A 17,426-nucleotide genomic window follows, 5' to 3' on the forward strand; every position below is an offset into this window, starting at 1 on the left:
TCCATATATCTCTGACCTCATCCTCACCTGTCTCCTCCATATATCTCTGACCTCATCCTCACCTGTCTCCTCCATATATCTCTGACCTCATCCTCACCTGTCCCCTCCATATATCTGACCTCATCCTCACCCGTCCCCTCCATATATCTCCGACCTCATCCACAACCTGCCAAGACACTCTAGTTGGTAAGATGACCACATGACTTCATGCTGCATTATCGGCATCCTTAGGACATTATTTTTGTCTTTCGGTAAAAAATATTCAGTGTTCAGAGGAAGTTTTTTTTCCAGGGATGCCCCAAGTCTGAAAAGTTGAGAAAAATTGATCATTTCAACCATAATAATCATCATCTAAGGTCTAGGTTTGAAATTTACAAAATTTAGAGCTTACATTTTCACAAAAGATCTGTCATCCATGAAGGATTCTTCCATGAACAGATTCTCAGAATTGTCCCCCCAAATTGTACACCCTTCACCTTGGGTCATTGAGCATGTACGGTATGGCAAGTCTGAATGACTATATAGGGGAACATGGACCAAAATGTGTTCGATTACATCTCCGAAATGAGCGATTGCTATTCGACCATCCACCTTCTTCTGCCCAATGTCTTAGCCTCCTTAAGAACTTCACGAAACACAGCGAGAGACTGATATGGGACAATAGTAAACTACACATGGACAAAATAGATCTGACTTTTAGGATTTATAATGAATTAGCCTACATTTGGGTTTTACCATCTAGACTCTCCCCATTAAAGGGATTTTCCAGTGGAATATGAATGGCTGTCAGTGATCTGTAAGTGTCTATATTCCTCTTCACTGTTCCCCGCAATCGTACTGTATGTTTTGGATTTTATATTTAATAAAGTTTTTTATTATAAACAATGTATCCATGGGATTCTTTGTGGATTGTTTCATAGATATTGTTTTGGATGTATTTTCCTGCCTTTTATTCACATTTTATGTTTCATTTACATGATATACGGTTATACATAACATAGGCAATACTGTCAACTACTATCAGAGAACACTAAACTTACATATAGCCATATACAACAGCAAGCTAAGTACAGTACTGCAAGAGAACCATAATAATGTCGGACACAAGGAAAAATGGTATATACAGACCAGCTATACAAAATTTCGCACCTCCATACATCTCCTCCCTCATCTCTGTCTACCGCCCAACCCGTGCTCTCCGCTCACTCAATGACCTAACACTTCCATCCTCTATTATCAGAACCTCCCCCACTCGTATACAAGACTTCTCCCGAGCTGCACCACTTCTCTGGAATGCTCTACCCCGGACAATAAGATTAACTCCCAATTTCTACAGTTTCAAACGCAAACTAAAGACACATCTTATCAGACAGGCCTATCACAATGTCTAATGTAAATCCTTCTGTACCGTCATTAGAATCCTAAAAATGTAACCCTCCTCTGTCCCCGCTCCCACATTACCTCACATGATATGAGGCCATCTCAGGATAACTCTATCTGTCCAAGCTCCATCCACATGTTACAGGACACGACTGGTGACGGCTCATAAAGTTTTATGTTTGTGTAATGACAGTCACCTCTATTACAGAAGTGTCTGACCTCTGTATAAGCAATGCCGCCCCTGCTACCTCTTGTGTCACCCCCTCTACCTCATAGATTGTAAGCTCTTGTGAGCAGGGCCCTCAGTCCCATTGTGTGACATGACTTTCTTTGTAATATATCTTTCTGTCTGTATTTGAACCCTACAAATTGTACAGCGCTGCGGAATGTTGGCGCTGTTGGCGCTATAGAAATAAAATGTATTATTATATTATATTATTATTATTATTATTAGATAGATAGATAGATAGATAGGAGATAGATAGATAGGAGATAGATAGATAGATAGATAGGAGATAGATAGATAGATAGATAGATAGATAGATAGATAGATAGGAGATAGATAGATGATAGATAGATAGATAGATAGATAGATAGATAGATAGATAGGAGATAGATAGATAGATAGATAGATAGATAGATAGATAGGAGATAGATAGATAGATGATAGATAGATAGATAGATAGATAGATAGATAGATAGATAGATAGATAGATAGATAGGAGATAGATAGATAGAAGATAGATAGATAGGAGATAGATAGATAGATAGATAGATAGATAGATAGATAGGAGATAGATAGATAGATGATAGATAGATAGATAGATAGATAGATAGATAGATAGGAGATAGATAGATAGATAGATAGATAGATAGATAGATAGGAGATAGATAGATAGATAGATAGATAGATAGATAGATAGGAGATAGATAGATAGATAGATAGATAGATAGATAGATAGGAGATAGATAGATAGATGATAGATAGATAGATAGATAGATAGATAGATAGATAGGAGATAGATAGGAGATAGATAGATAGATAGATAGATAGATAGATAGGAGATAGATAGAAGAGAGAGATAGATAGAAGAGAGAGATAGATAGGAGATAGATAGATAGAAGAGAGAGATAGATAGATAGATAGATAGATAGATAGATAGATAGATAGGAGATAGATAGAAAACAGAACAATTCTGACAGCTCATCCTAATGTACAAGTTACTCTAGCAGTTATATAGAATACATGTTCCCTCCGCACACACCACTAGGATATACAAACAGATGACATCACATCACAGCACTGATACACGTCACTGCTCCCGTATTATCTATTATCTACCCCTCCCCCCTTAGATTTAGAAGCGTCTCCGTCCTAATATCCTTTTCATACATTTCCGCAGAATTTCATCCCGTAGCCCATAAATGATGGGGCTGAGGAATCTTGGTAAGCAGGTCAATAGCAGGAAGTGAAGAATCTGACTGAAGATTTTCCACATTTCCTGTTGCATTGTCATGAATGGTACAGACAAGGAGGTTACACATAGAAGGAGCTGAAACGCATGAAGCAAGACAGTCCTAGCAGCCTTGGCAGCAGAAGACTTCCCTGAACCAATCTTGAAGGCCACCACCATGATGCTGACATAAGTAAATACAATGATTAACCCTGCCACCACTAAGCTGAGGATGAGAGTTGTATTCCGGACTGAATTTTGTCCTTCAGAGACATTGAAGACATTATAAGAACAGATCTTATCTTGACTAAAAAAATCCATCTGTACCGATGTCATAAGTGAAACGAAGTCCACAGCGTTGGGGACCAGTCCCACCACCCATATCACAAGGACGGTGGCGTTAGATCGAGGTCCCGTACACAGGGCGACGTGTCTAAAGGGAAAGCAGACAGAGACATAACGTTCCAGGGCCATGGCAGCCAAGATGTATGGGGTCACTCTAAAGGTTAAGGATCCGAGGGTGACCAAGACGTAGCAGATGGGTAGAAGGATGGTTATGGCAAACAAGGAGGCCAGTAGTAAGAAGAAGCCCACTACAAGAAATAATGTATCACTGATAAGCATGTGGGCAAAGAGGACATATCGAGCACTCTCCCGAATGTTGGGTGTGGTGACATAGACGTTCAAGATGACGGCCATAATGTAGAAGAAGACACCCAAGCAGACAACGGGTGGTGGTAGAAAAGACAACTTCACAATCAATGTCCAGTTACTATGGCTATAGGAGGAATTACCCATGGTTTCAGGTTGACCAAATGGATTTCTTGAAGATGTTCTTCTTGGAATCGAAGGAACAGATATGGTTTGTTGATTGTTGACTTGGTGAGATGGTCTACAAAGATCTTCTGGGGTTGGACATTGGCGTTCTCATAGGTTGTTTACACCAAGTTCAGATGGGCTATGGGAAGACAAAGCACCAAGGTCTTCTCCAGACCAGAGATTCATATCTAAAATCTAAAGTCATTTTTGATGTCCAGACTTCTCTTTAGTATGAAGATCTCCGATGCCTTGGATCTTTTCATAGTAAATAAGTGACTACAGGGCAAATCAAAAATTTATAGATCTGCTTGTTCCTCCCTTAAGTATTCTGGTAGTGCGCCTGGCAGAGGTTCTTCCCTTGTAGAGTTGAGGGTGCTCATGCGTGTACTAGGTCTCCCCAATGGCAAAGTCTGTGTAGATTTGGAGACTGCTAAGCAGATTTTAGTCTTGACGTAGCCCGATAAATTATTTTTAACAAAAAGTTTGGAACGGAGAGAATTTTTTACTGTCCTGATTAAAATTTGGTCAGTTGATAAACGACTACTACTGGTCTTAAAGTGGAACTCCAGCTAGTTGACACAATGTGTATTCACCTCAGTAGACTTCCATCCAGCTCAATGGTAGCACCCTTAAAGGGGCGTTATTGTAAAAGTGGTAATATTACCATGTCTATATGGGGGTGCAGAGGTAGCAAGCATACCTGGGCCCTCGTGTCTGAGGGGGCCTAAGGGCTACTCTGCCACATATTTTCAACAGTCGCGAGTACCACGACCGTGCCAGCGGTGACGCACTCTTGGTCTGGCAGAGCGTGTTTACTAGCTGCAGTGCTGGCAACGTCACATATATGTGCAGCGGTGAGACCTACACCACGTGACTACAGGAACAGAGTGATCATCTCTCCTGCCTTTCTGATGGCCCCACATGGTATCCTGCGGGTTATGGGTAGAGATCCCTGTATCAGAGGAGCCCCTCATCCCCTCTCCTTCCCAGGGTGTGGGGGTAGTGGAGTTCGTTGACCCCCCTGCCCTTCCTCCTGTTGTTAGCCATGTGCCGCAACCCAGATGGAGTAGACTGGAGGATGGGAATTGTAGTGGCGGATGTTGTGCCACGTGCTATGCCGAGCACACTCGGGTTATCAATCCAGTCCCACTTCCAGGCCAGACACCATCAAGGGGAGTCCTGCAGCACTACCAGATGGTGGTGGTAGTAATTTCCCCCAAGGCACTTCCAGTTGGAGTGGGGACCTGAGCCGGTGTGGTTGGTTTTGTTCCAACAGGCGTTCAAGGGCTGGTCTTCAGAGCGGGTCATATTGGATTCTTAGCGTCCAGTATCCTATGATCTGCTGTTGATGTGGGTCACGGATGCTGTCCGTATTTTTTTGTCTCTGTACAAAGCATTGCTCTTGCTACCGCTCTTTCCCTGGCCTTTTTGGCACATTGCGGGTTGGGAAATTCCTTCAAACCGTCTTGGGTTTGTGCGGGTGGTCTCTGGTATGAGGATGTAGTGTTAGTCAATGGGGCTTTGCTGCTGCGTTCCCGGGTCTGTCTTTCTTGTCCATTCATTGGGGGAACTGTTGATGGTTTTTCGCTTCCGTTCGGTGTTTAAGAAATGTTTGTCGGTGGTCGGTGTTGACCCCGCGGAGTATGGTACCCATTCTTTCTATATTGGGGCAGCGATGGAGGCGGCTAGAGCTGGGTTGCCCAGTGCTTCTGTCCAGCGAATTGGATGTTGGAACATCTTGTTTTGCGGGATATGTCCGCCCTGATTAGTTGCACTAACCCCTTTTTGTTTTCCAGGTGTTCGCCGCCCCTAAGTCTGTTTTTTGGGGCATAGTTATATCAAGAGGGCGGCGCAGTAGGCTGATACACGACCTGCTGATAAGGCTCTGGGCTTCAGAGAGATTGAGGTCTCATGAAGAGGAGTTTGGGGGCTTAGATGGTACTAGGTGCTCCCTGTGAGCTCAGGAATATGCCAGGGGGCATGAACTTTGCATTTTAATTATGGCTGAGTTGCTCACTTTCGTGAGAGTGGATTTAGAGTAGATAATGGAGTATTTTACAGAGCTAATTTTGGTGTGGTCTCAAATCATCCCACGAGTAACTCAGCAGGGGGTCCAGGATGCTGGTGTGGTGGAGAGCGCCCACCGACAACTCTCAGCTCTTCTTTGTATGTTGGTTCCGGGGGGTTGTAGTGATTAGGCACCGCCAACTTGAAGGTGATAACAGGCGGTTGGTGAGAACGGACGGTGTTCATCTCAATGATATCGGGCTCGATATCTTCCTGTTTGGGTTGCAGGATGGGGTCTAGCAGGCTTTGTTTTTGTTTAGTGGGGGTCAGAGCTCTGTGTAGGGCTTTCTCCGTGGCAGTATTGGAATTGTTGGCGGATATACTGGCGGACTTGCCCACAGGGAGTCCTGTGGCCGGCATACCGTGTCATGGTCGAGTTAATAAGTTGACGGTTATAAATAAATAAAGCTTAAAATAAGGTGAAATAAAGCTGTGGCCGACTCCGTCCACTTAAAGAGTTCATTGGTTGTCATATGTGTTGGTGGGAAGGTGGTTATACTCTCTGCAATCTATATGCAGAATCCCACACTATTTAATCCCCTTGCCGGTGCCACTGCTCCCATTGATACCCATCTCTTCCTACAATATTTCCCTTGGGCTGAGGCCCCACATTGTGGAAATACAGCTTTTTTTGCAGCAGATTATTCTGCGTTTTTTTTTTATCCAAAACCAGGAGTGGATGGAGCAGAAGGGAGAAGAACTTCCTATACAGTATCTCATTCATTCTTTTTGTAGTTCATCTTGGCTTTGGCTTAAAATGCAGCAAAATCTGCAAACAAAAAAGCTGTGTTTCCGCAATGTGTGCTCTTAGTCTTATGGTGTTTGATTTATGTTAAAAAAATCAAAAAGTTGGGCAACAACATTTTTCCTTTCCTATCATTTTCATGGTTCCTTTTTGAATTTATTCCATTACAATATATTTTGGCTGTTTCTTAATTCCACTCACAAGATGTTTTTGTCTGTAGAGGTTCCTTTCCCCCTACGCCCAACCAGCAGCACAACTGGGGTATTTCTGCCCCTAGGAGCTGTTAGGACAGGTAGAACTTTTAATTAACTAACAGCTTTAACCCCCTATAAGAGGTTGGAAGACCTGCTCCTCCCTGTGTTTTTTTTCTGTCCTGTGCAGGACAGGACAAGTGGAGGGGGGAGAGGTGTTCTTATAGGGGGTCCCTCTCCCCCCATGCTTTCCAATTTTACCATTGATACTTACCTTACCTTGCCTTGCCTTGCCTCTTTCCCTGTTGGGGGGTCAGCTTCTTCGGGTTCTGACTGCCGGCGTGCGTCTTCCGGCCCTCCACCGGGATCCTGGCCGCTAGGAACCATTTTGCTTCGGCGGTCAGAACGGAACCTTTGGCGTGCAGCTGTGTTTTCCCCGTCCGGCGGAACTTCCGCTTCCGGGGTTGGCCGCGCTTGCCGCGAACTGCGTTTTTTTTTTAGATCTCCTTCTCCTCACTCGGTTGCCTCTACAGGGGGAGAGGGTTCCACACTGGCCTCTGTCCCCTTGAGCCCTGTTTGGGGCAGTTTTGGGGTGAATTTTTCGGTGGTTTCCCGAAAGTGGGCGGGGTTTCGATCTGCCCCAACCCCTTTTCTTTCCTTGGAACAGATATGTGCCGCTGCCTCCTGGAGTACACAGCTGACCTTCGCCAGGCACTACAGGCTGGACTGGCGTTTGGCGGATTCCACAGCATTCGGACATTCTTTATTGGCATCGGTCTGCCAAGATCACCCACCCTAGGGTAAAGCTATACTTGCTAAATCCCCAGTTGTGCTGCTGTTGGGCGTAGGGGGAATGGAAGATTATGAATGATAATCAGTTTTCCCTTAGCCCAAACAGCAGCACAAGGCTCCCTCCCAATTGTTTCTATTGTAAATTTTGTATTTGTATATCATACTTTGGTACTAACACAGGGGGGAGGAGGTCTTTGCGGCCTCTTATAGGGTTTGTGCTGCTGTTTGGGCTAAGGGAAAACAGATTATCATTCATAATCTTCCTTTCTCTTCCTTCTCTCCCTTTTGTGCTTCATCAACAAAATCCTAACTGGAAAAAATTCAGAAGTAAATCAAAGTGTTAAAAGTGACTTCAGTGACTACACCTGAACGTTTCGTCCCACATCTCCCCTGTGGTCCTCGGTGCAGACTCTAGAGGGGCGCGGAGATTCTCACTCATCCATATAGTAATGTCAGTAAATTAACAAGAAGCCAATTGGGAGATTTGCCAATGTCATGACAGTCAGTCTGAATACTTAACCCTGTAAGAGATGGATGATCATATCTAGAATGTACAAGATAAGGATATAATGGGTTAACTTTCGGGAGGAAATCAAAAATATAACAAGTCTGTTTAAAAACACACAGCACACAATTGCTTAATACATAGCTAACATAAGACAAGCGCACCACAATCACTGCACTACACTATACTCTCCAGCTGCATCACACGTAGAGATGTGGTAAGGTTCACTTGAATTGTCCAACAGATTAGAATCAGACCAGAAAAATTTAGTCTGATCCAATTGTCCTGAAAAATGGTGCCAGGACTTTTGTGTACGTGTCGCATCATACAACATGGGCTGTCCCTACACCTATGGGTATGGTCTCTGGTTCTCATTGTGTAAAACACATCCCATTGACAAGGGAAATGGTCACACCTAGAGATGAGTGAATCGGTTCATGTCAAGCCCGATTCATTGCAAATTTTTAAAAAAATCTCTGAGATTTTGGGGGTTTGTTACCAATGAATCATTATTATACTCTTGGGTCTTTTTTTAACCTCAGAGTACCATAATTGGAGTCTGTATGTCAGACAGAGGAGCGACAGGTCCTGCACAGCAGAGTAAAGAGGCATGGCAGCAGGGGTCACTCAAGAGGCCTGAGCTCCGAGTGTCAGCCAGTGGTCGTTTCTTGAGCAGTGCTCAATGATAAGGTAGTCGGACAGTGCTTGATGATAAGGTAGTCGATCACAATTGGTAGCCGGGTGATTAAAAGGATTGATCATCATCGGGAGAAGAGGATGGCAGTTTGCGCATGAGGCTGCAGTAGAGCCAGCAAGTTGGTAGCATGGCCAGATGTCAGCAGGGTTGCAGCAGTGAGAAGTCAGGAGCCAAATGTGTCAGGGGTAGACCAACTGCTACACAGGAACCTACCTACCTGGAAAGAAGTGGTCCAGGGGCTCACAGAGGCAGTAGCAGTCAGTCAGTGCAGAGTGTAGGGAGTAAAATCATCTACTCGGTGTTAAGTGTCCGGGGGAGTTGAACATGGCCATATGTGGAATCTGTGGGAAGAATATGAAGCGTGGCCAAGGTTGGCACCACAGCCCTGCGTTAACATATTCACCATCACCATAAAGTTCCCTGGGAGAACCAGGGCTCCAATGTGATGGTCCAGTCTGCAAAAGCAACCACTGCATCACCTAGTGGCATGCACCGCATTTCAGGTAGTCAAGGCTCCACCATCTCAGCCGAAGGAAGCTGTGTGACCTTCCCATCGTCTGCTGGTCCTGATGCTTCTGATCCTCCTCCTAGTCAGTCATCATGTCAGCAATCGGTCACTGAAGTGATTTCGAAGAGACAACAGTATGCGTGCACTCATCCAACGGTGCAGAAGTTGAACGCGCTCCTGTCCAAGTTGCTGATTCTGCAATCTCTCCCTTTCCAAGTGGTGGACTCTGCACCTTTCATAGAACTGATGACTTGTGCGGAGCTGGAGACTCCCAAGCCATTGCCAAAAATGCAGTACTAGACCTGCACAAATATGTAGAACAGAAGGCGTGCCAGTCCTTGAGCCTGTTGGTGTCTGCCAAAGTGCATGGCAGCACCGACATGTGGAGCTGTAACTATCGTCAAGGTCAATATATGTCCTTTACGGCCTACTAGGTGAATGTGGTTCCTGCCCAGACACCAGTAATTTTGTAAGGTGACGCCGCTTCTGTCTCCACATTCTCATGCCATTGGTCCTGCAACAATGTCCACCTCATCCACTGTGTCCATACCTTCCAGATGTGTTCCTCTAGCATACCATATGTGATGTGCAGGGCATGGCAGTAGCACATTATTCTACACCTCGTTTGCCTGGGCGAACCAACGCACACAGGGGAGGAACTGCTCCGTATCCTTCAAGATATCAAATCCTGGCTTTCTCCGTGACAACTCAAAATCAGAACCATGTTGACCAACAATGGGAAGAACATGGTGTCGGCACAACGTCAAAGAGAGCTGGTCCATGCGCCCTGCATGGCATATGTGTTCATTCTGGTTGTCAATAGAGATGAGCGAACACCGTTCGATCGAATACATATTCGATCGAATATCAGGCCGTTCGAGGTATTCGATTCCAATCGAATACCACGAGGCAAACGCAGTAAAAATTTGTATCCCCTCCCACATTACCCGGCGCGTTTTTTGCACCAATAACTGCGCTGGGGAGGTGGGACAGGAACTACGACAACGGAGGCAGTTAAAAAAATTGAAAAAACCCATTGGCTGCCGAAATCAGGTGACCTCCAATTTAGGGTGAGTTTACACGGAGGAAAGTGGAGCGCAATCTGGCACGTATATATACACGTGTGAGCAGATTGCGCTCGCAAAAAGATCCCATTCATTTCAATGGGAGTTAGGATCGTATACGCCACGTTATTTTGCGGCCGTGATTTTGCAAAATAACGTGGCGTATACAATCCTAACTCCCATTGAAATCAATGGGAGCATTTTGAGCGCGTCATCTGCCGGCACGTGTATACGTGCCAGATTGCGCTCCACTTTCCTCCGTGTGAACTCACCCTTAGACGAATGGTGGATTTAACATTTAATTAATTTGGGACTGTGAACTATGTGACAGTGAGACAGGGATAGCTGTACAGGCAGGGTTAGCTAGGGATTACCTTTATTTGGGGGGAATGTTACTCACACAGCTCTTTGGGGCTCTATCTGGTCGGGATCCCTGTCAGCTTGCGATATGCAGGCGCTGACTTTTTCCCATAGGAATGCATTGACCAGTGTTGATTGGCCAGTGTACAGCATTTGGCCAATCAACGCTGGTTCTGCTGGAGGAGGCGGAGTCTAAGATCTGTCCACAGCAGTTTCCATTGTGGTCCGATCTCAGATGTAGCAGAGCTGGCCGATGTTAGCAGTCCGATGCAGCAGGGCTGAGTGTGTTAGTCTGCTGCATCGGACTGCTACATCTGCCAGCTCTCCTACATCGGGCCGTGCGCTCAGCTCGACTACTCCGGAGTAGTTGAGCTGAGTGTGCAGTATCGGACACTACTACGTGGGAGATGAAGCAGAGCTGGGATTTTAAAGACGATTCTATTCACTACACAGCATGTAGTCCAAAAATTTTTGGACCCCATGCTGTGTAGTGATTAACCCTCTCCTCCCCACTGGTGTCCGCTTACCTGCAGCTCCCTGTTCTTCTTGGTCCGGTCCTCTGTCCAGTCTTTAGAGCGCCCTGCCCCCCTCTCCCCCGACTAGTATTATAGAGAAGGCGGGGCTTAGGAGAGTGTGGGTGGGTACTGGGCAGGGCGCTCTGAAGACCGGACAGAGGACTGGACTGGACCAAGAAGAACAGGGAGCTGCAGGTAAGCGGACACTGGTGGGGGTGAGGGGGTTAATCACTACACAGCATGGGGTCCAAAAATTTTTGGACTACATGCTGTGTAGTGAATAGAATTGTCTTTAAAATCCCAGCTCTACTTCATCTCCCGAGTAGTACTAGTAGTAGTAGTACTCCAGAGTAGTTGAGCTGAGCGCACGGCCCGATGTAGCAGAGCTGTCAGATATAGCAGTCCGATGCAGCAGACTAACACAGTCAGCCCTGCTGCATCGGACTGCTAACATTGGCCAGCTCTACTACTACATCTCTGGTGTATCTGCACTACTCCCAACCATCCCTCCAGCTACTCCTCCTGTCACGCACATCTCGTGTGTATCAGAGCTCAGCGCACACTCAGCTCTACTACATCTCTACAACAGAGTGTAGAGATGTAGCAGAGCTGAGTGTGTGCTGAGCTCTGTTACACCAGAGATGTGTGTGACAGGAGGAGTAGCTGGAGGGGTGGTTGGCAGTAGTGCAGAGCTGTGTGTGTGACAGGAGGAGTAGTTGGAGGGATGGTTGGGTGTAGCAGAGCTGAGCTCTGCTTCATCTCACCATAGGAATGCATTGACCAGTGTTGATTGGCCAGTGTACAGCATTCGGCCAATCAACGCTGGTTCTGCCGGAGGAGGTGGAGTCTAAAATTGGACCAGAATGGAAACTGCTGTGGATGGATCTTAGACTCCGCCTCCTCAGGCAGAACCAGCGTTGATTGGCCAAATGCAGTACACTGGCCAATCAACGCTGGTCAATGCATTCCTATGGGAAAAAGTCCGCTCCGGCATATCGCAAGCTGACAGGGGATCCCGACATAATAAAGGTACTTGATGCCCCCAGACATGCGCCCCCTGCTGTCCCAGTTGCATTGCAGAGGTGTTGGCATCATTTCCTGAGGTGTCATAGTGGACTTGGTGACTCTCCTGAGTTGAATGGTGGGATTCCCTGTAGCGAAGTATTTTCTCCCATAGACTATAATGGGGAGAATGCATGCACTTCATCCAGTCGTCCAGCGCCTAGTACACCCTCCTTAAGCTGCATCGGCTAAACAGCCTCCCCTAACATAAGCTGATATTTGACGTTTCCACCCGTTTGAATTCCACCCTCCATATGCTGGACCAACTGTGCAAATAGGCCTTAAATGATTCCTTGGTGATGCAGGCGGACAGTGGCACTCCCCTGAACAACTTCAATGTTACCCAGTAGCAGCTCATACATGACACCTGCCGTTTGCTCATGTCCTTTGAGGAAGCCACTTTTATTTGTCAGTTGCCAAGACTATGGGATGAACAATGTCATTCCATTGACTCATATCTTGTAAAAGATGCTGCTAAATCTGGCTAGTCAGGGAACTGGAGACATGACGTCTACGTCTCTCGGCCACTTAAGCCCTGTGGGGGCTGAACTGGAGAAGGAGGCCATTGCAGCGCAAGAAATGTGTATTGCAATGGGTGGTTTTTCTACACAGGTGACCGGAGAGGAAGAGCAGCAGCAGCAACTGGAATAGCAAGAGTGAGATGAGGAAGACAAGGCAGATGACCCAGACACAACCTGACAGTATGCAGTGGAGATGGATGCATGGAGTCACTTCCACAAATGGTGCAATGCATGATCACTTGCTTGTGCAGTGTCACCAATTGGCAGAGGGATGACTACTGGCTCTCCACCATGTTAGACCCTCACTACCAGTAAAAAATGGTGGCCTTTTTTACACCCGCTGAGAGGGAGGACAAACTGAACTGCTATAGAGACATTCTATGTAGTCATTTGGTCGCTGCCTATCTGCGCCATCGTCCATGGTCTTATATGTCTGACTGGGGGGCCTTGGGCGCTCAGCTTGCACTGCCATGGCTGCTGTGGGGGGATGGGCAGGAGCTTTATCAGCTCCATCAGCAGCCTGAGCCTAGAGTCACATAGTGAAGAAACTACTCACCAGCAACTAGACATAGAACAGAACCTGAACCAGCAGGGGGTGGTATACTTGGAGAGCACCGGTCATCGAATATCTGCTGGACTACTGGGCAGCCAAACTGGATTTGTGGCTGCAACTGGCTGAGTTTGCCTTGGAAAAGCTGCCCTACCCGGCCAGTAGTGTGACATCAGAGCGGGTGTTTAGTGCGGCGGAGGCCATAGTTACCCCAAGGAGAACTCTCCTGTCCACCCAAAATTTGAAGAAACTGACCTTTATGAAGATGAATCAGGCGTGGATCAGCCAGCAATGCCTGATGCATCAGATTATATCATCCATGCTGCCTCACCCAAACCTTGACAAAAGAGACCGGTTTCTTCGGGCTACCTGCCTCAGCTACTATTCTGATGCTGCCCGCGCCTGATACCACACATCTGATGCCAAGTGCTCCTTCTTACAGCCAACCGGCGGGTCCTGTTTGTGCCACCCACCTACCCACTCTGTCACCGACTCATCTCCTTCTAGAGAAGAGACCTATAGGAGTACCTATTATCTTATTGGGCGAGCGCTGTTTTCCTTCTTGGCCGAAACCTACAAGGGGGCTGGTCCATTTTTTACTCTTCATCTCCTTCTAGGTCTCCTTTTGCTTATATTACTATAGAAATACTACAAAAATAAAACCAGTGCCGAGGCTTGAGAATGGCCGTAGATTTTCCGTGTTGCCATTTTATCTTTTTTATGTCTACCGTATATACTCGAGTATAAGCCGAGGCCCCTAATTTTACCACAAAAAACTGGGAAAACTTATTGACTCGAGTATAAGCCGAGGGGGGGAAATGCAGCAGCTACTGGAAAATTTCACAAATTAAAATGGTCTGTGTTTTGGGTGCAGTAGATGCTGGGGGAGGGGAGGGGGTGTTTTGGTTGTCTGTCTGCCCCTTCCCTGAGCCTGAGGACTGTTTTTTCCCCCCACTTGGAATCCAGCCTGGCTGAATATAGGGGATCTGCGGTGCTCCTATTAACCCCTTCCCGATGGAACAGGAGCACTGCAGATCCCCTATATTCAGTAGATCGGGCACTGTCAGACACAGGGATACCTAATGTGTATGTGTTTCACAGTCATTTTCTACTTTTATATGTATTCTAGGGAAAGGAGCGATTTACAACTTTTATTGTTTATTTTTTTAAAAGCTTCTTTTTCCCCACTATTTTATGGGAGATTCTATACACTACTATTGCAGCTGGTCATAGAACCCCCCCACCTTGCAAAAAAACAAAAACTGTGCTGAAAAATTCGGCTTATACTCGAGTATATACGGTGTTTTTGATAAATAAATAGTATTTTGGCAGCCCTTGTTTTAAGGTCCTTTTTTTTACTTCATTTTGTTATATACTAAGATAATGTGGTGGTGTCTTTAAAGGGTTTGTACCAAAACAAGAAACTCTCCAGAAACAGCGCCTCATATGGCCATTGGTTGTGTTGCAGATGAAAAATAAAAATAATGTCTGAGTTAAAACCCTTATGAAGTGACCCTCCACTACCCTCATTTTCTCCTAATTTCAGACCTTACACAATGAAATGCAGGAGCAGCTCTCAGTAAGATTGTATGTAGCGCACCAGCCAATATAATGCCAGTACATTATAGAAAAAAATAAAAATTAAAAATTCAGTAAAGTCCATGTAAAAAGTCATAAAAAAACAATATCTATGAAACAATCTACAAAGAATCCCATGGACACATTTGCGTTAAATAAACTTTATTAAATATAAATCCCAAAACATAACACCGAGGGATTGAGGAGAACAGTGAAGGGGAGTATAGACCTCTACCAGCCAATGGTATTCTGATGGAAAACCCCTTTAATGGGGAGGGTCTAGATGGTAAATCCCAATCACAGACTAATTCACTCTAATTTCTAGACTTTAGGTCTATTTTGTCCATGTGTAGTTTACTATTGTCCCATATCAGTCTCGCAAGATGTTTTGTGACGTTCTTAAGGTGGCCAACACTTTGGGTAGAAGAAGGTGGATGGTCGAATAGCAGATGTCATCGAACACATTTTGGTCCATGTTACCCAATACAGTCATTCAGACTTGCCATTCCGTACATGCTCAATGACACAAGATGAAGGATGTGCAATTTTTTGGGGGAAAATTCTGAGAAGGAATCCTTCATAGATGAGAGATCTTCTGGTAAAAACTTAAGATCTAATTCATTTCAATTCCAGTCATGGACCTCAGATGATCAATGAGCGATTATTATGGTTGAAATTGTCCATTTTCATCAATTTTTCACACTTAGGGCATCCCTGGAAAAAAATTTTTCTTCTGAACACTGAATGTTTTTTACCAGAAGACCAATAAATGTCCTAAGTATGCCAATAATGCTGCATGGCGTTATATGGTCATCGAAGTCATGTGGTCATCTTCTCAACTAGAATGTCTTGGCCCCCATGAAGGTTTCTAAGGCAGCGTTGGACAAAGGAACATCCCTGAATTGTTTGTCTAATGTTGATGGGCTCTGTGCAGTGTTGCTCGAGTATCTTCCTATGATAAGATATTGCAATGTGCTTTGTAAGTAGTTACGAGGCCGTAATGCTACTCATGGGATCACTTCAAACAGCTGACTGGTGGAGATGTTTGGGGTTGGGCCCCTTCTGATCTGAGGATCGTGTCATCTATCTTAACAATAGGTCATCAATATTTTACCCCCAGGAAACTACTTTATAGCCTCATCTTTCTGAACCTCTACAAGGGTGACATGATGGGGTGGGTGGTGAACTATTGGCGAGACTAATGGAAAGACCATTTTCTTATATTTTTGCAGAATACATCTTCTTAATGTGTTTGCTGAACACTTCATCTCTAATCCCATAGATAAGAGGGCTGAGGAGCCGCGGCAAACACATGAATATCAGAAAGTAAAAATCAACCACAATGAGGACACTTTCTCCATTGTAGGACTCTGTGAACGTGAACGTCAACGACAGGAGACACAGAAGCAATTGAATGGCATGGAGCATTAGGGTCTTACCGGCCTTCGAGGCTGCAGAAGTCTTAGAGTTAGTCTTCCGAGCTATGAGCATCACTTTGATGTAGGTGAAGAGAATGATGAAAGCCACTAGAATTAGACTACCGATGAAGGACAATGACATTAAAATGGACTGCAGAGGTTGCGCTACGAGGGACGCCTGTGTGCAGGCTAGGCGCTGGGAGAAAAATGTCTTTTCGGCTGAGACCATCAAGACAGTAAAATCGACAACGTTAGGAAACAGCCCAACAAACCACATGGCTGCAATGACAAAATAAGTTCTTTGAGTCGTACAAAACATGGCATACCTCAATGGGAAGCAAATGGCTATGTAACGCTCCAACGCCATGGCCGCCAGGTTATAGGGAGTCACCTTGAAGGTAATATTTGCTATAGTGACCATGACGTAGCAGATGGGCATCGGAACGTATCTAACATAGGTATAGAACACGGAGAGGACAAGTCCCATGATAAGATACAAGGTATCATTGATGAGCATGTGAGCAAAGAGGATATATCGCGTGTTCTCCTGGACATGAGGAGTGGTGAAGAAGACAATCAGCAGGACAACGATGAAGTAGATGAAGAAGGAGAAGAATAAGAAAGCTAGGATAAAAAATACGATTAACAGAATCTCATAGGCCTTAGTTTCTAGGAAGGTCAACTGGGTCGCATTTGGATTATCACTCGTTATATTCATTACTGTGGAGATCGGAGAGACGATAAGAAATTGGACTTTCTGCACTGGAAGAAAATAGATAGAAGTAAAGACATAAGTCAAAAACATTCCAAAACAATTCTACTCATCTAGTAACTTAGACATCACCGAGGTCCAGGCAACTTCTTCTCTAAATCTGTCCCACCATGAATATATTACAATACTCTCAAGACCAAGTCACTACTTTGGCGCAACATTACTGAATACACAACCCCCCACATCTCCCCGACCACTGGACAAAGTATAATCTGGATCTGCCTTGTATATATAAGCCTTGTATAAATCCTGAATCCAGAATGTGTACATGAGGAGTAACACTACACTGGGTCAGTATATGATGACTGTGGGCCCATAGCCGGTGGGGTAAGATGAGCTGCAATGATGTCTCCCATACAGTGCATACAGTAAGTAGAGGAGAATCTCCATCATTGCACTCTATCCGCTCAGAAGTAGCAACAGAAATC

General features: G+C 45.2%; 2 protein-coding genes across 2 annotated transcripts; both read right to left on the reverse strand.

The window, feature by feature from the left end:
• Window positions 1–2,738: 2,738 nt before the first annotated feature.
• Window positions 2,739–3,632, reverse strand: LOC142194152 (odorant receptor 131-2-like). The gene has a single exon (XM_075263167.1). The coding sequence runs from the start codon at window positions 3,630–3,632 to the stop codon at window positions 2,739–2,741; it is 894 nt and encodes a 297-aa protein (XP_075119268.1).
• Window positions 3,633–16,026: 12,394 nt separating this feature from the next.
• Window positions 16,027–16,944, reverse strand: LOC142194153 (odorant receptor 131-2-like). The gene has a single exon (XM_075263168.1). It carries the CDS (start codon window positions 16,942–16,944, stop codon window positions 16,027–16,029), a length of 918 nt encoding a protein of 305 aa, XP_075119269.1.
• Window positions 16,945–17,426: the final 482 nt, after the last annotated feature.

The sequence above is a fragment of the Leptodactylus fuscus genome, chromosome 2 (genome assembly GCF_031893055.1).
Source record: "Leptodactylus fuscus isolate aLepFus1 chromosome 2, aLepFus1.hap2, whole genome shotgun sequence".
In the NCBI taxonomy this organism is placed as follows: Eukaryota; Metazoa; Chordata; class Amphibia; order Anura; family Leptodactylidae; genus Leptodactylus; species Leptodactylus fuscus.